Genomic DNA, 22,434 nt, shown 5'->3' with positions numbered 1-22,434 from the left:
GAGATGAACAGAAACATCCTCAAAGACATACAGATGGCCAACAGTACTGCACTGTCTGCACTGTCTTCCTGTTGTTCATCGATTTGCTCGAGCAGGCCCAGTAACATCTCCATTGTGAGACTTGTTACTGTGTTTGGCATATCGAATACATCACAGGTAACTTGCCAGGCTTTGCCGTGCAGGTGAAATACCCTCGATAGCTTGCTGGGTTCTCTGAGTGGGGGTGGAGGAATCAAACCAGGGCCGGCCGGGCTGGCCACGTGCAAGGCAACGCCCTACTGCTCCAGCCCATGGCCAACAGTATATGAAAAAATGTTTTACTTGACTTTTCATCAGGGGAATGCACATAAAAACAACAAACCCAACAAATGGGTTTGTAGTTTATATCTGAAAATAGTATTTCATTTTTCAAATAAACCCCAAGTCAGTGAGCTCACACAAATAAAGAAGAAAACAACCAATGAAGAATGGATGTAGTTCCAAAAGAACAAAAGCAACCAGTGCTGGCGTGGAAATGGTGAGAAAGGGACCCTCCTTCACTGCTGGTGGGAATGCCAACTGGTTCAGCCCTTTTGGAAAACAGTATGAACGATTCTCCAAAAATTAGAAATTGAGCTCCCATTTGACCCAGCAATACCAATCCTGGGAATATATCCCAGAGAGGCAAAAAAGTATAGTCGAAGTGATATCTGCACTTGTTTGTTCATTGCAGCACTCTTTACAATAGCCAGAATCTGGAAAAAACCTGAGTGCCCAAGAACAGATGACTGGTTAAAGAAACTTTGGTACATCTGCATAATGGAGTACTATGTAGCTGTTAGAAAAGATGAAGTCATGAAATTTACATACAAGTGGTACTACATGGAAAGTATCATGCTAAGTGAAATGAGTGAGAAAGAGAGGGATAGACAGACATAGGGATAGACATAGAAAGACTGCATTCATCTGGGGAACATAAAGTAACAAAACAGGACACTAACACCCAATAATAGCCGAGATTAGTACCAGGAGGTTTACTCCATGGCTTGGAGGCCAGCCACACACGCTAGAAGAAAAGGCAGCTCAGACAGAGAAGGGAGCACCAAGTAAAGGGTGTTGGGAGGATCCTCCCAGGATGGGAGAAGCATGCTGAAAGTAGACTATAGACCGAACATGATTGCCACTCAATGCCTCTTTTGCAAACCACAACACCCAAAAGGAGAGAGAGAACAAAAGGGAATGCCCTGCCACAGAGGCAGGATGAAATGGGGGGGGGGGGGCTGGAGGGTGGGAGTGATACTGGGATCCGTGGTGGTGGTGAATGGTTACTGGTGGAGGGATGGGTATTTGATTATTGTATAATTGAAGCCCAAGCACAAAAATTTGTAAGTCTACAACTGTACCTCATGGTGTTTCACTAATAAAAGTTAAAAAAAAATAAAAGAATATTCACTACAATTCAAATAAAGAGAAAACTGGAGTGATATGAACAGGATAACCATTCGGTATAAGAACCAATAAAGATAGACAAATAATATGAAAAAAAAAGAATGGATATAGAGGAAAAAGTTGATCATGATTGAGTTTCAGTCACACTATGTTCCAACACCCAATCCTTTTCTTTCAGTGCTTGTGGGAATGTCAAATGGACTGGTCCCGTCATTGGGGAAAATTATATGAATGCTTCTCAAAAAATTGGAAATTAAATCTTCCATAAGAACACAGCTTTTTGTCATCTACTCCAAGGTCCCAATTTTTTTTAATGTAGGAGTACTGCTATTTATTCAGTCATTGATTAAGCTGATTGAATTGGGCATGAACTTCACATTACTTTAAAAAAAATTTTTTAATTGAATATCCATGAGATAGATCATTACAAAGCTGTTCATAACTGGGTTTCAGTCATACAATGATCTAGCACCCATCCCTCCACCAATACACATATCCCACCACCAATATCCCGTTTCCCTCCTACCATCCCCCAACACCCCATCCCTCACCCCACCTCCCTCTGAGAGGCACTTTCATTTTCTCTCTCTCTCTCTCTCTCTCTCTCTCTCTCTCTCTCTCTCTCTCCTTTTCCTTTTGTGCATTATGGTTTGCAATACAGGTGCTAAGAGGTCATGGTGCTTGTTCAGGGCATTCAGTATTTTTATCAGGACGATAAGGCTGGAGTAGCTTTTTAATTGGGTAGCAGCTTTGGGGCGTGGATGTGAGTCCCAAAGTTTCAGAAAGGGAGGTGAGGGGAGGTAGTCCATCCTGACCCCTGTCACAACCCCACATACTAGAATTTTCAGCAGATTATGGCTTGGTGAGATCTGTCCTCAGACACTGGAGTCAATCCAGGGGTATGGTGGCTATTCTGGATTGTGGGACCAAGCAAGAGCCAGGGGCTCTGCTTGGGTATGCAACAGATTGACCCGGCCCCCTCCAATTTACCCTGGTCTGTTCAGCCATGCACAGATTAACATTTCAGATTAACTGTGGCTTTTGATCTCTTTTGAGATTTATTTCTGGGTCTCTGGAACAAGACTGGTAGAAGAGCTGACAGGCTATCACTGGAGCTGGTTTGTGGGGGTGACTGCCAATGCAACCAGGAGTGTTGGGAAGTGGGGGGAGGTAGCCCATCCCAACTCCAAGAAAGTCTGGAGATTTCAGTCACAAAACCTGCATACCTGAATTTTCAAATTATATCTTGGTGAGGTCCATCCTGAGATGGTAGGGTCAGGCCGGAGATATGGCAGCAATTTTGTACTGCGGAAGCAAGTGGCTGCCGGGGACCTCTGCTTGCTCTGCTTTACCACGGTCTGTTCAACTATGCACGGGTCCAAGATTAACTGCAGCTTTTGATCTCTTTTGATATTTATTTATGGGACTCTGAAATAAGGCTGATAAATAAGCCTGGATAGCTGAATTGTTTGTGGGCATGGCTCCCACAAACCTTGGCCATTTAATTTCTTGGTAAACCTGGCCCCAAGTTGTTGGGGTCTGGCCAAAGGCACAGCTGCAACTATGGGCTATTAGGAAGCTTGAAGGTGCACTCGCCCTGCAGGTATAGGTTCACCTGCTGGCGTCACTATACCCCAGCAAGGTCCCATATCTTGATTCATAAAAAGCCATCTGCATTTCTGTTCATTGTAGAACTATTCACAATAGCCAAAACCTGAAAACAATCCAAGTGTACAAGAATATCTGACTTGATAAAGAAACTACAGGTACATATATGTAATGGAATTCTCCTTGGCTATAAAGAAAGACAAAATCACGCCATTTTCTGCTATTGGATAAATTTGGAGAGTATCATGTTAAGTGAAATTACTAAGGAGAGAGTCAGAAGCAGAATGATCTCTCTCATAACAACAGGGGTAAAACAAATACCCAAGGCAATAAAAACAGTACTAGTCTTTATCAGGAAGCTTACTATAAGAGGAGTGGACAGCAGGTGTAGACACTGGGACAATGATGAAGAAACAAGGACACTCTGGTGGAGGGTATGGTGTTGGAATGTTTTATGTATGAAACTCCGCATTCAGGTTCGTGAACTATGATGCCTTAAAAAAAACAACTATAGATATTTAATTTTTTATTTATTAATTTATTTTTGGGTCACACCCAGCGTTGCTCAGGGGTTACTTCTGGTTCTGCACTCAGGAATTACTCCTGGCGATGCTCAGGGGACCATATGGGATGCTGAGGATCAAACCTGGGTCAGCCGTGTGCAAGGTAAACGCCCTACCCGCTGTACCATCTCTCCAGCCCTATAAATATTTTAGAATAAAGTATGTAGGGTTTGGTTAACCAGGAAGTCATTGTATGAGCACCAAAAGGGTCAGGGATTAAACTCCATCATAGAGTGTAGACTGAACCTTTGATATGTGAGGTCGTGGGTTTGTTAGTATCCTGACAACCATTTTATCAATATATAGATAACAAAAGCACTGTATTAAAATATAAAACTTATTAACTGGATTTCATCAACATTAAAAACTTCTGAGTTTTAAAAGACACCTTGAAAAATTAAAATGGTACTGGAATAAAGACAGACCCTCTGGTCAATGGGACAGAATCGAATACCCTCTGACGAAACCCCGTATCTATGGACAGTTAATTTCTAATAAGGGAGCTGAGAGTATGAAGTGGGATAAGGATAGCCTCCTCTAGACACACAAAAGAATCTTGGATCCAAGCAGCTCACAGCAGAGATACCTCCATACTTTGTGCCAGGCTGATTTCACCCGGTGCCTCAGACAAGAGCAGGTGCTCTCCCTCCAGATTTCCCCTAGGAATTCCGGGAGCTGTGATCTTCCAGAACCAAATGAAAAGCCCAGGTACTTGGGATTAGTGACAGCAAACTCCAGGCCTCATGGGATAGGGGATGGGCTGACCCTTCCATCTCCCAGCCCCCATGGGACCCTAGATGTCACACCCACAAGCTGCCTCTGGGAACTATTTAAGCTCATTAAGGGCCATGATCCCGAGAGACACAAAAGTATCTCAGAACCAAGCAGCACACCAGGTGGTGCTCAGATCAAGCCTGTGTCTTGGCATGCAAAGCATAGGCTCAGCCAGCTGACATCTCTGGCCACTGATCAATTTCTTAAAATAGTTATGCAGAAAATATAATTAGAGTAGGTTTTTAAATGAGAAGATTTCTGGGGCTGCAGAGATGGTACAATGGGTAAGGCACTTGCTTGTATGCCATGGGCAAACCTGGGTTTGATCCATGGCACCTCATTTTGTCCCCTGAATCTTTCAGAAATGATTCCTGAGCACAGAGCCAGGACTAAGCCATAAGCACAGCCAGGTGTGGCCCTCAAAAACAAAAAGTGCAAACATGCATCAATCATTAGAATTATTCCAATTTTGATACACATCAAATTATTTAATAGAAGACAAGGAGCACATCTTGAATGGAAGATAAAATATATGTGACATCATATCTATATGCTTGTTTACATACAATTTAGATAAAACAGACAGATGTGATCTGGTTTGGGTCCTTCTTCCAAATTTGGAATAAAAAAAAAACAAGAACAATTTATAAAAAATATTTCTCCTTCTTTAACAGATACTGGTTGTCTGTGACCCCTGACCACTTACTCAGTATGACACCCACAACAACAGTGCTGGATAACAGAAAAAACATGAGAATTGGTAAATGGTAAAATGAAAGACACTAATTTAATCTTAAACCATACAATCTTCCATGTACCACCCCATCAGGAGCAGCTTTGGTGACCCCTAAGAGCCACCAAGCCAAATATCATAGGGTCAGGCATGCAAGATAGGGCTAATCATCCTGGGAATGGTTCTGGGCTACCTAGGCACTGCAGGATGTGGCCTCTAAGAAAGGAAAATATCAACCCTGTATGTGCACTGAGGTGAAAAGGAACAGTACTGTTAAAAAATTAAATTAATAAAAAATGATTCTGATATATGCAAAATAGAAAGTTATGAAGTTTCCAGATTACCTGAAAAAATCAAAAGGACACAACATTTTTATTAGTGTTATACACAACAGTTGTAGAAATTCCACAGCAGAATCATCATCTAAAAGATTTTAGAGGCTGCACTAGAGTCTTAAAAAAAAAAAAGAAAGAAACCAATAATTCCAGGAAATTATATGTAGGCCACACTATCTTCTAATGAATGGCATGAGAAATAAATGGTAAGGTCAATCGTATGCATAGATATATATTACAGCTTACTTCATAGCTTACTTCATAGTATTTCTAAAATTCCTAAGTATCTTTAAAAAAAGTTATTTTTTTTCCATTCCTAGTTTTATTAAAAAAAAGGGAGGGAGGGGTAATCCACACAAATATTTTCTATGTGATCAAGGCATTGTTTACTAGAAGATTTTATATTGTTTCAGACCTACAAAGGTAAGTTCACTCTTCAAAATACAATCTACTTAATTTTCTCTGAAATAAACTACATTAAAACTTCTTACATTCTGACTCTGATGAATTTTGAAGAAAAAAGTCATGAATTTTTACTACGCCTGGGGAGAGAGATCTCCTGTAAATTGTTTTTTTAGGGAAGTGTGTTTGATAATTGCATGACCGAGACTTAAACCTGAAAGCTTTGTAACTTTTCCCACAGTGATTCAATAAATAAATAAATTTTTAAAAATTTAAAAAAAAAACAAAAAAAAATTAAAGTTATTTTATTGATTCAGATTCTGTGTTTTTCAGTACTGTTAATAATGGTTTCTCATGCACATGATTCAAATACTATAATCAATACGAGGGTACCGCCTTCCTCCCCCAAGGACCCCACTGACCCTCACTCTCAAAGCCCCAGCTCAACTGTGTAGATCAGCTCTCCTACTGTGTTCCTTTTGGCCCATTCTTGCTACCTCACTGTGTATCTTAAAGCTGTACATATGAGATCATTCTGCATCTATCCCTTTCTGACTGACTTCATTCAGCACAATATACTCTAGTTCCATCCACATTGCCGCAAAGTGTATGATTTTGTTCTTTCTTAGAGTTGCACAGTATTCCATTGTGTACATATCCACAACTTCTAAATCCATTCATCTGTATTTGGGCATTTGGGTTGTTTCCATATCTAGGGTACTATACTGAGTAAGGTGATGATCATTGTGTTGCTGGGTCACGTGGTCGTTTAATCAAAATTCCTAAATACCTTAAGTCATAGTTTTGTGACATTTTTAATAAAGTGTGCACTTGGAATGCTATATCCCTTTCCCTTAAAAATTTAAATTTACATACTGTAACCTTTTAACTCATAAACAAACAAATTAGAATGTTAAAGCTAAATGACAGTGGGCTTCATGCACAAAACATTTTACTATACTGCAACCCTTTTATTGTCAGAATCGTGCTCAAGTACATTCATGATAAGCCCGTGGGCTATCCCCCTTAAATAGCCTCTGTTTCAAAAATTGTTTATTGTTAAGCACTAAAATATTATTTTAAAAATCATTTCCAGAATAAAATGGTTACAAAACCACTTACCTCAGTCTTTTTACTAATGTGATCTGTGAATAAAAAAAAAGAAAGTGAACTTCATTGGAGGAAATTAAACATTTAAATATGTAAAAATTTTAAGCAAAATAAATGAAAATATTTTTACATTATAATAAGAATTATAAAAACCATTTGCGGGTTCTTTGGGACTCCTAAAATTCAGTTTTCTATGGCTAAGATGCTAGAATTTATAACACAATTATCCATTTTCTCAGTTTAGAGAACTAGATCTTATAGTTTAGTAAATTTCACTCATATCAAAGAGTATTATTAAATTTCAAACATTTGGATTCCACAAGAGATCTTTTTAGTTTTATATAATATAGTGGGGGAAGGAAATTTGAAAGGATATAAATATAAAATCAAATGACATGATACTATAAAATTTGTACAACCCACTTCCTTTGTAGAACAAAGTAAGAGGCATAAAAACCCTAAAAATTACTGTAGATTTATAAAGTGATTTAAAAAAAAGAAAACTTAAATCTAAATTAAACAATCTAACATTATCATTTCTGAAAAGGGATTATGGGATGGGAGAAAGACAAAGGGAATTCAGAGACATAAGGTTTAAAGTACAAGAAGAGACTGCATTCATATTTAAATTGACTACCAGAGAAACAAGGCAGGAGTAACTAATCTCACTACTGTTATTCAACATAATATTGGAATACAACCTAGCCACAGCAAGTAAGCAAGAAAAATCTTTTGAACTAAAAAAAAAAAAAAGCTAACCTATCACTTATTCCAGATTTACACAGTAAATCCTAAAGACACTAGTAAACACTTTTAAATTTTAAAACAATAAACCAAAATTGTAAAGCTGAAAGCCACATAATCAATAGATTAAAATATGCTGCATTTCTATGTGCAAACAACAAACTAGAAAAGAAGTCAGAAGGGCAATCCCAAACCAGAGAAATAGCTTGAAGGGCTGGAGTACATGCTTTGCAAACCAGTGGCCAGGATTTAATATCCAACACTGCCTGTTCCCCCAAGTAACACCTCCTGGAGTGATGGTTGAGCTACAGGAGAGTAGCCCCTGAAAACAGCTGGATGTGGCCCCAAAACCACAGCCAAAACCAGAAAAAATAATCTCACCTCTAATCCTGTCCAGAAAACATCAAGAACCAAGGAATCAACTTAACAAAGGAGGTGAAAGTCTTCTGACACATCAAAAACTATATGACTATTAAATGAGTATTAAAAAGCATAAGGAAATGGAAAAACAGTTCATGTTTAAGGATTGGGAGAACTGGCATTGCGAAAATGACTAATTTACCTAAAGCCTTATACTTCAATGCAGTGCAATCCCTATCAAAATCTGAACGGCAGGGCCAGAGAGATAAAGTGGGTAAGATGCTTGCCTTGATGCAGCTGATCTGGATTTGATCCCGAGTATTCAATATGGTCCCCAGAACCCCAGCAGGAGTGATTCCTTGAGCAGAGAGCCAGGAGTAACCCCTAAGCGTTGATGGGTGTGGTCTCCCAAAACAAACAAAAATCCCAATAGCTTTCTTCAAAGACATGGAACAAATGGCCAAATTTTTTATAAAAACAAACAAAAAAAAAACTCTCCAAAGAGTCAAAAGAAATTCTGAGAAAAAAAAATTCAATCACTGTGCTTTTCTGATTTTTATAAACTATAAGAATCAAAATAAAAATCAGACTTTTGAACCAATGGAATATAATCAAGAGCCTAAAAGTAAATCTTTATATTTATGCAGAATTTATAACAAAAGAGTTAAGTGCATTAAATAAAGGAAAGTCTATTCAACAAGTGGTGCTAGAGGAACTGATTGGCTACAGAAGAAAGGAAGGCGGAAGGGAGCGAGAGGGTAGGGAGTGAGGGAGGAAGGTAGGAACAAACACCTAGATCTTTGAATACCAGAAAGTTAATTCAAAATAATTAAAGACCATATTAAATCCAAACCCATAAAATAAACTGGAGAAACCACAGGGAGAATTCTCCATGATACTGACTTTGAGGGATCTACAATGATTTGACTCCATCGGCAACGAAAACAAAAGCAAACATAAACAAATGGAACTGCTTTAAACTAAAAAGTCTGCAGTAGAAAAGAAACTATGGCTAAAATAGGAACACTCAAATGGGAGAAAACACACACACCCTACATCTGACAAAGAGCTAATATTTAAGACATACAAAGCATTTACAAAACTCAGTAGCAACACAGAAATGAGGTGGGAAGTTGAACAGATACTTCCTCATAGAGGACATACAGATGACCAAGACATATGAAAAAGTATTCATCATCACTGTTAGGGAAACACAAATCAAAGCAACATATCACCTCACACCAGTAAGAATGGCCCACTTCAAAGAGTCCAGAAACAACCAGTGTTGATGGGGATGTAGTGAAAAAGGAACACCTTAGTCAGTGTTGGTGGCCTTGTCGTCTGCTTCAGCCTCTACGGAAATAGTGTGGATATTTCTCAAAAACTTAAAAACAAATACCATTCGATCCAGCAATTCCAGTCCTTGACATCCATTCCAAGAACACAAGAACATGAATCTGAAAAGGTATGTGTATACCTATATTCATTAGAGTGCTATTACAATAGCCAAGATACAGAAAAAAACCCAAATGCCCAATGACAGATGAGTAGAAATGAAACTGTGGTATAAAAACACAATTTAAGATCAAATTTCATGTTTTGCTACAACCTGAATGGAACTGAAGGATGTCATGTTAAGCGAAATGAGTCAGAGGAAGACATATGCCAGATGATTCCACTCATATGCGGGGTGCAAATAAAGAAATATAAAATGTTCAATGAAAAACCAACCCTTAGACTCTGACAACAGAACTGAGGCTAACAAGTAGGGTGGTGAAGGATGGAGTGGGGAAGAATGTGGTGGGCTAGAGTGACGTGAAGACAACAGTGGTGGGTTTTAGCAGTTGGATGGCGATGGGGGTGCTCTAGTTAAACATAAGCATCAAAACATAAACACTGTAAACCGTTACCTTCAAAAAAGTCCAACAATAAATTAATGATCAGAATATCTAGCATCTTCTCTAACATTTAAGAATACTTCCTTGTGCACAGCAGAAATATTCCATTTTCAAAAACTATGATTTAACAGACTAGCTTTTTAATAGCTGAATAACTAAAACTATCTAACATATCCATTGATTAGGACAGAATCCATAAACCCAGAAAATGTTAAGATCATTATTTCATATAAAATTTTGGTAGGTTAGAGTCATCCTTCTATCAAGTTTATACTGAGCATGCATTATTGATGCCAGAAATCAAGAAAGAATCACAACGTATTAATCACAGTCTGTAACGATTGTGTAGTTTCTCTTCAACAATTTCCTACTGAGGTCTTTCTCAGTTTATCTAATAAATTTGCACAATACTTAATTAAAAATATGGAAAATAAATGATTTTTTAAAGCATTATCTTGTGTTTACGCATATTTATTTTTTAAGTTTTTGGATCACACTCAGTGATGCTCAAGGGTCCTGGCTCTGTACTCTGGAAAGAATCCTGGCAGTAATTGGGTGCCATATGGGATTCTGGGGCTTGAACCCAGGTCACGCAAGTGCCTTATGTCCAGTCCCAGTTAAATGCATATTTTTAACAAAAAATATTTCTCACATAAAATTTCTAACACCAGAGACTTTGTTTTAGTAAACATCAGTTTTTTTAACTCCCAAATCACGTAAATCAGAGACACAGGTCTTTCCTGTTCTTAAAAAAATTCTAATTGTTATGTAGTCATACCAGCAGTGCTCAGGAACCTAAGATCACTCTCTAGTGCTACAACCCAACTGATGCTGAGTACAATGGGGGAGCCATGTAGTACCACTGGTCAAACTCAAGAGCCTAGAAGAGGGAAGTCACCTGCTCTACCATTTGAGTCACATCCCATTCCCTCCTAATTTTGAATGGGAAGAAACTTAACTCTAAATATATTCCTAATTTCAGAAACAAGACTATTCTCTAAAATATTCTGAATTTTTTTTATTTTTGGAGGGGATGAATGTTATATTTATTTCTCACAGAACATAATGCCCAATTCTTAAATACATAGGAACCAAATATACTGCCAGTGACAATGCTATTAGATAAAACTGTCTATATTAATCAACCTACAAGTATGGCAAAAGAAATTCTTTAAATGTAATATAGCATTATGGTATACAAACACTATGGACTATTGTGGTATAGTAATATTCTATACCTGTGCTGTCTAACCTAGAAATTACTAGCCACCTGTGGACACTGTGCACTTAAAATATGGCTAATACAACAGAACAATTTTTATTTTAGTTCATTTTCAAGTATTTAAAGTTGCTTCACATGAATAGTGGCTGTCATAGTATGCAGTGCAGATTTATAATTTATACCGTCTTCCACATCAAAAATAATGTGCCTGTAATATGCCTTCAAAATTTGGTGGTATAATTTCTATGTGTATTCTCTGATTTATTAAAATACAAATTGTACTATCAAGTATCAAATATGTTAAAGTTGACCAATAATAGATAAAAATCTGAAGACTATTTCTGATCTAATGTAAGCTGAGGACAATCATATGTATAAAAATGATTTTAAAACTAATGTTAATTTTCATATTTTCCTAGGGTCAGAGAGATAGAATAGGAGTTAAAGCACTTTTCTTCCATGCAGACAATTCTGGTTCCACCCATAGAAACCATGCCTTGAGTGATCCCTGAGCAGAGAAGAGCAGTAATCCCTGAGCACTGCTGGATGTGGCCACAAAACAAACAAAAAAAAGAAACGAAACAAAACTTTCTAGCATATTAGATTTCATAAATTACCTTCAGACTGAAAATCTTTTAGAGGTACTGTGACAGGTTTGTCTTTCCCCTGATGATTCTTTCTTTTATCTTTCTTATTTATAACTTTTGACTGAGCTGAAGTAGTTTCAGGATTTTCATACTCCTAAAAAGAATAATAATTAAGATTAGTTAGTACAATCAATAGCTTGATTTATGTACTTCTCAGTTATTTTTTAAAGACAAAGACATAAAACTCAAAGCTAAAGTTATATAAATCATATGAAAGGATGCCTATTTATATATCCAATTTCTTATCTCTTAAACAAAACATTTAATAAGAATAACTATACCTTGGTCTGTATCTCCCCCTTCCTCATTCATTTCAAGACCAAAGTTAGTACAATAGTCTATAGACAAGTTATTTCCCCTTGTATCTGTACTCTAAAATTAAGATCAAAATCCTCCTAAACAACAAATCCAACAGCCATTAGTTTTTCAAACACTTTTGAATGTCTCAATATATCTCTGATTACTCTTAAGTCTCCTTCAGTGGTTTCTCATTTCCCAATTTTCTTCTTTAAAAACTAATATTTAATACTTTTTTAATATTAGTTTTTAATATTAAAAACTATTCTGCATCCCATTATGGTCCCCCAAGCACTGAAGGAGTAATTTCTGAGTGCAGAACCAGGAGTAAGCCCTGAGCATGGCTGGGGTATATTTTTTTTTCAGTAAGAACTTACTTTTTTTTGTATTTCTGAATTTGTGCCTTTTCTAAAACTAATAATGAAAATTAACATTAGTTTTAAAGCGGTATTTTTTTTGTTATTATCATGAATATTTTATACTGGGCTGGAGTGATAGCACAGCAGGTAGGGTGTTTGCCTAACATGCAGCCGGCCCGGGTTCGATTCCTCCACTCCTCTAGGAGAGCCTGGCAAGCTACCAAGAGTATCTAGCCCATATGGCAAAGCCTGGCAAACTCCCCGTGGCATATTAGATATGCCAAAAAGGCAGTAACAAGTTTTAATTATTACTGCTTTGTAGTAGAGTTTGAAGTTAGGGAGGTTGATTCCTCCCATTTTCTTTTTCCCAAGAATTGCTTTAGCTATTCATGAAGTCATGAAATTTACATACAAGTGGTACTACTTGGAAAGTATCATGTTAAGTAAAATGAGTCAAAAAGAGAGGGATAGACATAGAAAGACTGCATTCATCTGGGGAACATAAAGTAACAGCATAGGAGACTAACACCCAAAAGTGGACAAGATTAGTACCAGGAGATTTGCTTCATGGCTTGGAGGCCCCCCACATATGCTAGGGGAAAAGGGAGCTCAGACAGAGAGGGGAGCCCCAAACAAAGGGTGGTTGGGAGGATCCTCCCAGAATGTGAGAAGCATGCTGAAAGTAGACTATAGACCAAACATGATTGCCACTCAATGCCTCTTTTGCAAACCACAACACCCAAAAGGAGAGACAGAACAAAAGGGAATGTCCTGTCACAGATGCAGGGTGGGATGGGGGGGCTGGGGGGTGGGAGGGATACTGGGATCTGTGGTGGTGGAAAATGGGCAGTGGTGGAGGGATGGGTATTTGATCATTGTATAATTGAAATCCAAGCACAAAAATTTGTAAGTCTACAACTGTACCTCATGGTGTTTCACTAATAAAAAAAAAAAAAGTAACAAGTCTCACAATTTGTTGTGAGACATTACTGGTGCCCACTCAAGCAAATTGATGAACAGTGTCCAGGAGGACAGTGGACAATAGACAGATTTTATATTAACACTTCAGGTTTTGAGAGACAATAGAATGTGTGAACTTTAAGTTGACTATTTGATGGTTTAAGAAATTCTTGAGAGAGCACATACGCAGAGAAAAGTGCCTGCCACAGAGGCAGCTGGGGGGTTGTGGGGCATCGGAAGAAAATTGGGTACACTGGTGGTGGGAAATATATACTGGTGAAGGGACGGTGTTGATAATTATATGATGAAACCCAATCATGAACAACTTTGTAACTGTGTATCTCACTGTGATTCAATTTTTAATAAAATGTAAAAAATTTTAAAAAATAGATATTATGGTAGGGAAAAAAGTTCTTCCAAGCTGAGGAGAGGAAATAAAGCTGTTATTATATAATTTAAATGAACACAAAATATAAACTTCAAAATTTACAGAAGTATGGGTCCTTGGGCACCTTTCAAGAGACCCTCTATTGGAGAGACAGTACAGCAGATAAGGCACTTTCCTTACATGAGGCGAACCTGGATTGATTCCCCAGCACCACATATGCCACATATGGTCTCGGGATACCACTAGGTGTAATCCCTGAGCACAGCCCAGTAGTAAGTCCTGAGCATCACTGGTATGGTCTAAAACCAAATCAAAACAAAGAATTTGTAAGAAATGTTTTTGTTACTTGAAGAAAAAGATGAAAGTCAGTAAGGTGAACTTTATTCCAAATTTGTTACTTTTACTTTCCAAGTCCCTGAATAATTCAGAATAACTTATCTTTATTGTTACTTATCCATTTAGACACAAAGATGACAAAAAACAGAAACAGGATTTTCAGGTTACTCTAGAAAGAGTTAATGATGAATGAAAAGGTAGTCTTAGCTTTTGATCACTTAAAATTTCTAAAATATTTACATCAATAAATCAGTAAATACCTTTTTGTGTTCTTCATATTCTAATTTACTTAGCAACAATGCCTTCTCAAGATCTGCTTCAAACATTTCAGATGTAAGCTAAACAAGAAACATTTCAAAATAAACAGATTATAGCATTATACCACATTAGCAAAATATTCATGACAAGGAAAGAAACAGTTAAAAGACAGCTGAGGGGCTGGGTATATGGCTTAGTGGCAGGGCATAGAATTTGCACGTGTAAAGTCAGAGACTCAACACCTGGCACTTCAAAAAAGAAAAGTATGTTTCATAGAGCCTTACAAAGCTGCTCATGATCGAATTCAGTCATGCAGGATTCCAACACCCATCCCTCCACCAGTGCACATTTCCCAGCACCAGTATCTCCAGGTTCGAACCTCCCTCCCTGTCTCCCTTCCTCTCTTTCTTTCTCTTCTTTCTTTTCTTTCTTTCTCTCCTCTCCTCTCCCATCCCTCCCTCCCCCTTTCCGAGCATTGTGGTTCATTCCCAGCTATTATTGTCATACTTGTTTCTTCTACCCTCACCCACACACATACACTTGTGGTTAGTTCCAACCAGTCCTCCCAATCTCTGTTTTCCCTGGCTATGTATATTAGCTTCTACAATATATATTTTTATATACCACAGGGCTGGAGCGATAACACAGAGGGAGGACAGAGCTACAGTGCAGTTCATTCTTTATTTGTCCGTCTCCCTCTGACTCATTTCACTCAGCACGATACTCTCCATGTCCATCCATTTATAGGCAAATAAAAGTATGTTTCAATATATCAGATGTTCATTTTAGGAAAGAGAAACTACAACTGGGTATCCAAAAACATAAGAATAAAAGGGGGTAGGGATGTCATTCCAGTAACAGAGCACAAGCCTTGCACATTAGAATTTCTAGGTTCAATCGCTAGCACTACAAGTGTCCCACCTCCAATGTTGCTGAATGTGATTCAATCATGGATGGAGTGGCCCTCAAAATAACAGAAATAACAAAAATATAAGAATACTAAAATATAGCCTAATAAGCATTATAAAACATGCAACATTTCCTTAATATACACTAATCCACAGGTATAGAATCTTTAAGGTGAACTGAATGTGCCCATATATGCCCGACGTTACAGAACACAATCTTTTATTTTTTATAGCTGTTCTACCTTTAAGGTCTTCTAGTATTGCACTGTAGCACTGTCTTCCTGTTGTTCATCAATTTGCTTGAGTGGGCACCAGTAATGTCTCCATTGTGAGACTTGTTACTGTTTTTGGCATATCGGATACACCACAGGGAGCTTGCCAGGCTCTGCCATGCGGGCGGAATACTCTTGGTAGCTTGCTGGGCTCTCCAAGAAGGATGGAGGAATCGAACCTGGGTCGGCCACATGCAAGGCAAATGCCCTACCAGCTGTGCTATAACTCCAGTCCCTTCTAGTATTATTTTATATAATGATTAGTTTGTGATCTTTATCATTTGCTTTCCCCCACCCCCTTTTTTAAATTTTGGGATACACCTGGCAGTGATCAGGGCTTATACAGAGATCAGGGCTCTGTGTTCAGGGATCAGTGCTAGACATGACCATCAGGGGTACCAGGGATGAAATCTCAGATTGGGTGCATGCAGGAAAAATGCCCTGCCCCTTGTGTCATCTCCCTGACTCCCTCCTTTAAAAACACTTATACCATTTTTTAAAAAATCTGAGGCCGTGGTTTACAGTCTGAATCAATCATGTCCATTTTGTTGGCAAAATTTATCTAAAATTTGTAGAATTCACTGATAAAACCCATCTAAATCTGGGGTTTTGTTCTTGGGAGATTTTTTATTACTTTTTCTATTATGTTTAGTTGTTCTATTCAGGTTTTCTACTTCCTCCTGATTAAATCACAAGAGGTTATATAATACTAAAATTGCATTCATTTCTTCTAGGTTCTATGATTCTATTTATGTAGTTTCTCTTTTTTCTCATGAATATAGGTAAGAGTGTATTAATCTTGTTTAATCTTCTGAAAAACCTGATCCTAATTTTATTGGTTCTGAATCATTGCTGTGGTTTCCTCTCTCCACCACCATATCATTGATTCCTACTTTAATCTTTTATAATTTTCTTCTTTCTGCTTACCTTGGGATTCATCTGTATTCCTTTATCTGGTATCTAAAGTTGTGAGTTTAGGTTATTTAATGTTTTTCTCATTTCCTGATGAAGACCTGTATTGCTATCAATTTTTCCCTTAGTTCTGCCTTAACAGTGTCGTATAGCTACTAACAGTGTGTTCATTCTTATTCTTCTTAAGAAATCATTTTATTTCTTCTTTGATTTCCTCTTGGGCTGGAGCGATAGCACAGCGGTAGGGCGTTTGCCTTGCACGCAGCCAACATGGCCGGCCCAAGTTCGATTCCTCCGCCCCTCCTGGAGAGCCCAGCAAGCTACCAAGAGTATCTCGCCCGCACGGCAGAGACTGGCAAGCTACCCGTGACATATTCGATATGCCAAACACAGTAACAAGTCTCATGATGGAGACGTTACTGGGCCGGCTCGAGCAAATCGATGAACAACGGGAGGACCGTGACCGTGATTTCCTCTTTGACCCCAGTGATTTTTTAACAGTAAGCCGGCAAAATCTATGCACAATGGCATGACAGTGATACAGTCATATGATTGTTTAGCAAACACACATTCTATACCTGTGTTTACTGTGCGAATTCAAATGTGTATCTTACAAGCATGTTAGATTTATTTTCCTTACCATTTAACCACGCTGCACTTTTTAATGGGAGAATTCAGTATTTGACATTTAGAAAAATTATTTAGAGTGGAGCGATAGCACAGCGGGTAGGGCGTTCGCCTTACAAGCGGCCAACATGGCCGACCCGAGTTCGATTCCTCCACCCCTCTCGGAGAGCCCGGCAAGCTACCGAGAGTATTCGATATGCCAGACACAGTAACAACAAAGTCTCCAATGGAGACGTTACTGGGCCCGCTCGAGCAAATCGACGATCAACGGGAGGGCCTTTACCTTTACCTTTACCTTATGAAGGTCTATTTTGCCATTTCTCTTGGAGATTTTTTCATTTGATTTAAAAAAAAAAAAATTGTGAGCTTATAAAGCATGTCTAGCAGAACTGGTTTAGATGTTACTCTTGTCTAAGAATTTTTTTTCATTCCTTCATTCTACTTTGGTAATCTTGCAAGGTAAAAGATTCTTGGCTGGAGATTCTTTTCATTCAGTACTTTATTGTCCCCTTCCCTTCTTGCTTACTGCATTTCATTTAAGACTGATGCTTCTCCCCCTTATCTCCTACTACTTTATGGAACCTATCTCTATCTTTCGTTATTGTCATTCTGACTATGTCTTAGTGTTGTTCTATCTGGGTTTACTTTGCTTGGTACTCTACGTCATCCATATTAGTGCACCAGTTTCCCTCTTCAGATGGGGAAGTTCTGATTTATTATTTCTTCAACAGTCATTATGACACTTCCCTCTTCTCTCTCCTAAAGCAGTTCCTAGGACACTGAGGTTATTCTCCCGATGCTATCAGTAACCATCTCTTAGATTCTCTTTATCTTTCCTCAGTATCTTTTCCATTATCTCTTCTTTTTAAACGGAGTCATACAGCTTCTCTCTGAGATCACTGACTGAGATTTTCACTATCATCTACTCTGTTGCTGAGACTTGCTACTGTTCTTTTTAGCTCCTTCAGTTCTTTTCTCCCATCATTCTTCAAACTCCTACTGATTCTCTGTTCAAGCAATTCTTTCAGATAAATTAACGTCAAGAGAATTGTTCTTCTAAAGACTACTCTGGACAGTTTAAACAGAACTTATGTAGGATCTTTCTGAACTTCTGTCACCATCTGTTTATGTGGCAGAATTCCTTTGTGTCTTCATTGTTCCTGGTGTAAGGGACTGTGCAAGTCAACAGTCAGAGCATGGTGGCCTTTGAATCACTGGTATCTCGAGGTCTGGGACATCTGTCTAACTCTTCTATGGCTCCTTCCCAGACAGAGTCTACCATTCTGCAGCCTTTTTGATTTTGAGGGGGTCCACGCTCAGCAATGCTCAAGGCTAACTCCTGGCTCTGCATTCAGGAATCACTCCTAGAGGGCTTGGTGGGCATACAGGATCCCAGGGACCAAACCTTGGTTTGTGTATGTGCAAGGAAAGCACCCTACCTGCTGTACTACCTCTCTGGCCCCCACCTTCCTACAGTCTATCTGATGGGGTGGCACACAAGCTTCTGTTACCTGCGGGTTCAGGGAAGCTCTCTAAATTTCTGATGCAAAGATTCTTAAACTTTTTCCTCTTATGACCCCTTTTTTTGCCCAAGAAACTTTTACACAAATATACACATATAGTTGTGATGGTAGAGAAATATAAAAGGGCTACCTGTCTTATTTGCTGCAATTAACACTAGTGTTTCGATATCAAAACTAGGCTCATTCAGCAATTTCCTCTTTGAGGTTAACAGGCTCAGTACCAGATGCTTCTGGCAACAAGGTTCCTATAACCACTGCTTTTTAAGTTTCCTTCAGTCTTCCTCTCTTGAAAGTGTTCCAGGGAGAAGATCTGAGCTCCAGCTCTTGGTCTTCTGGGAAGTCCTAGGTGACTTGAGCAAGTATCTGCAGCCTCACCCTAACATCATCAGTCTTCCCAGCAAACGCTCTCAAGCTTGGCACACAAAACTGTTACTTTACTATGATTTTGCATATACATTTTTCCTTTCTGCCCCTCTTCCATTCAATCTCTTTTTCATCACAACCTACTACCTCAGCTTATTACATAGCATTACTATCCTCTTAGTTTAAAAGATGGAGTAGTCCCCTGTCAATTATTAAAGGGAAAAAGTTGCTCTCCTAAATATACTTATCACCCTGTTGCAAACTGTCACTTTGGACATGAAGTACAATGTTCCTTTCCTTACTTGTGGCAGACATTTTTCTTCAGTTGATCATGATCCACTAGGAATCCAGTGTTTTCTTGTATAAGTTACTCACAGTACAATAAGTAGATGGTCCTTTAATGTCACGTGCTTGCTCTTTGACGGCAACACTCAGATTTGATGCTAAAAGTTGACAGTTGGAAATTAACAATATCTACTTGGTATTTTAGGAATAAAGGAGTTCTGCTTTACCCTAACTTTTCTTTTGCTTGAAATAAGAAGCCATATAATAGGAAAGACTTTTGCCTGCCTCAACTCTGAATAACTAGAATTGCTCACAGTGTTGATTCCCTGGTATGTCAAGGAGAACTATACTTTCAATACTCAATACTTTCTGCCTAACAAAATCACTTTATAGTCCTTAATTTCACAATATGTGACCCACACAGCAAAACAGATTTTAAGAAGTACACTATTTATATGTTCTAGGTCCTTATTTCTTCTTCACTCAACAGTATAATTTCCTCAGGATTTATTCTTCTTCCTATGACTTAATTTTTCTGCAACTCTGAGACCGCCAAATAAGATATCAGATTTTCCTAAATAACTCATCAATACTGATCCTTGAAGTTCCTAAGCATTGTGTAACATCATTATACATGATCAGGGCAAAGCAAACTAATTTTTTTTTTCACGCAGTCATTTTGGCATCAACAAGTGGGATTCGGAAAAGAGGCAATTAAACCTGTACTCAAATTTCTCAATATGATACAGAATTTTGGTAGAAATTTAAGTATTATTCCTTCTTAATTTCCCTGTGCCCATAAGGCCATAAGCCCATTAAAAAAACTCTCTTATGAAGATATTAATAAATTATTTTACTATCAGAAGATGTCATTGCTACTTAGAGACCAGAAATTTTTAAAATGAAAACTGTAGTATCACTGTCATGCTGTTGTTCATCGATTTACTCGAGTGGGCATCAGTATCTTCTCCATTCATCCCAGCCCTGAGATTTTGGCAGCCTCTCCTTACTTATCAGTTACAAAGAAGGGTTACAAAGAAAAAAGGAATCAAATGGACCTTTATGAAAATAATACAAGATAATTTATCCAGCACATGAGAACTTGGACTCTTTTTATTTATTTTTTTAACTTTGGCTTTGGAGCCATACCTGGTGATGTTCAGGGTTTAACTCTGTTTCTGGGCTCAACGGAACATTTGGGGGTGCCAAGGATTGATTCCAGGTGGGCTGCAAGCAAGGCAAGTGTCATGCCCACTGTTCTACTGCTCCGGACTCTGAAAATATTTTTTGAACAGCATTTTCACACAGCCCTAGTGTAAAAATGTTATAATTACAGTATTAAGAGTGTAATTTCATTTAGTCTAATGATAGGCACTCTATTGAACCAATTGTTTATTAGAACAAATCAAATGTCAGTTTAACAAACAGCTATTATTCCTATACTTATATCATCTCATAGAGTTTATCCCAGAATACTGTTATTTTCCTACATAGCACACACAGAGAAAAAGAACAGATCTAAATGATCTATTTAATTAACAGAACCACTCAAATACACTATCACGTAGAAAGGTTAAGGAAATAAATAAAAGCTACAAAATCATTTACATTAAGTTTGAATGCAAATTATCTGTAGCACTGTAGCACTGTCCTCCCATTGTTCATCGATTTGCTCGAGCGGGCACCAGTAACATCTCACAACAAATTGTAAGACTTGTTGTTACTGTTTTTGGCATATCGAATACGTCACGGGTAGCTTGCCAGGCTCTGCTGTGTGGGCGAGATACTCTCGGTAGTTTGCTGGGCTCTCTGAGAGGGGCAGAGGACTCGAACTCGGGTCGGCCATGTTGGCCACTTGCAAGGCAAACACACTACCCGCTGTGTTATCGCTCCAGCCCTGATGTAAATTATCATCAGAGTTTAATTTTGTTTCTGGGCCCAGGGGAACATACGGGGGTGCCAGGAATTGATTCCAAGTGGGCTGCAAGCAAGGCAACTGTCATGCCCACTTGTTGTGCCTACTTGTCGTGCCCTCCTCCTCCAGCTCCCCGACCCCACTCCACAGGTCTGCCCCCCATTCTGCCCCCTGAGCAAAACTGTTGCTTAGTACTTGATCTCTACCTTGTTTGTTTTTATTTTTTACCTGGAATAATCTAATCAAGTTATTTCTCTTTCTCTATCCCTTGGTTGTAAAAAGGCAGATGATTTAAAACTTACTAAAGTTTTGAATTGCTTTGAATTGCCAAAATCAACAAAAATTACAATATATTAATAAGAAATTTAACCTTATTAGGGGCAGTTAACACACGTGAATTAATACAACATGCTTCTTAGAAGTTATTCTGAGTGATCCAATAGATTTCTATGCACTGTTGCCTCAAAAATGCATGATTTCACTGAGAAAACCAAAGCAAAATGATTTCATTAACTTTACTGTACCTGTTCATCTTTTTGTCTCCACTCTTGCCAATTTTCTTCTCGAGAATCCTTCCGTACTGGATTTGACAACATAAGTTCATGCTGGGTGTTACAAATTGCATGGGAGGATTTCTGGGGAATTTTCTTAAAAGCAAGATTCCTGAGCTATGAGAAAAGTGAAAAAAAAAATTATAGTAAATTTACAAATTCTGATATACTAATGACTTTTGGAAACAATGAAAATATTCTCATACTTCTAAGTATTCTCCCAAACTCCAATTGTGCTCTCACAAAATACAAAATATTTTTGTTTTACACTTTGTAAAATACTGTCAAACTCATGCATTTAAGTTAGTATCAGTGGATTCACAGGTGAAATGATTAGTAAGGGAAAATGGTTATACAATAATATACTATTTTAGTGATTTGGTTTTATGAAAGGTAAAAGGTATATTAAAGTACCTAGAGGATAACAAGTATGCTTTTTAAAATAAAAAAGAATAGGGACTCCAGAAAGATAGCACAGCAAGTAAGACACTTGATCTTTCGGGGTTTGAGCCCCAGCACCACATATAACCACCAAACTCTGACAGGAGTAATTCCTGAACACAGAGTCAGGTGTGGCCTAAACCCCTGTCCCTAATTAAAAAGATATGCAGTTGAGTTTAAAAAAAAAAACCTTAAAGTTTAATATAAACTTAGAA

General features: G+C 38.1%; 1 protein-coding gene across 2 annotated transcripts in view; it reads right to left on the bottom strand.

The window, feature by feature from the left end:
• The window catches only part of GKAP1 (G kinase anchoring protein 1), a 73,976-nt gene that overhangs the window by 34,552 nt on the left and 16,990 nt on the right, over window positions 1-22,434 (bottom strand). For both annotated transcript variants that reach the window (XM_056122465.1, XM_056122466.1), the window contains exons 2-5: window positions 21,752-21,895; window positions 14,425-14,502; window positions 11,795-11,918; window positions 6,966-6,988 (exon numbers count right to left, since the gene is read on the bottom strand). In XM_056122465.1, the coding sequence (XP_055978440.1) occupies window positions 6,966-6,988; window positions 11,795-11,918; window positions 14,425-14,502; window positions 21,752-21,895 (369 nt within the window). The remainder of the gene's footprint in view (window positions 1-6,965; window positions 6,989-11,794; window positions 11,919-14,424; window positions 14,503-21,751; window positions 21,896-22,434) is intronic.

Source organism: Sorex fumeus, unplaced genomic scaffold (assembly GCF_029834395.1).
Source record: "Sorex fumeus unplaced genomic scaffold, SorFum_2.1 ptg000046l, whole genome shotgun sequence".
Classification (NCBI taxonomy): Eukaryota; Metazoa; Chordata; class Mammalia; order Eulipotyphla; family Soricidae; genus Sorex; species Sorex fumeus.
The sequence above is the reverse complement of the archived record's forward strand: the minus strand, read 5'-3'. Positions and strand labels throughout refer to the sequence as shown.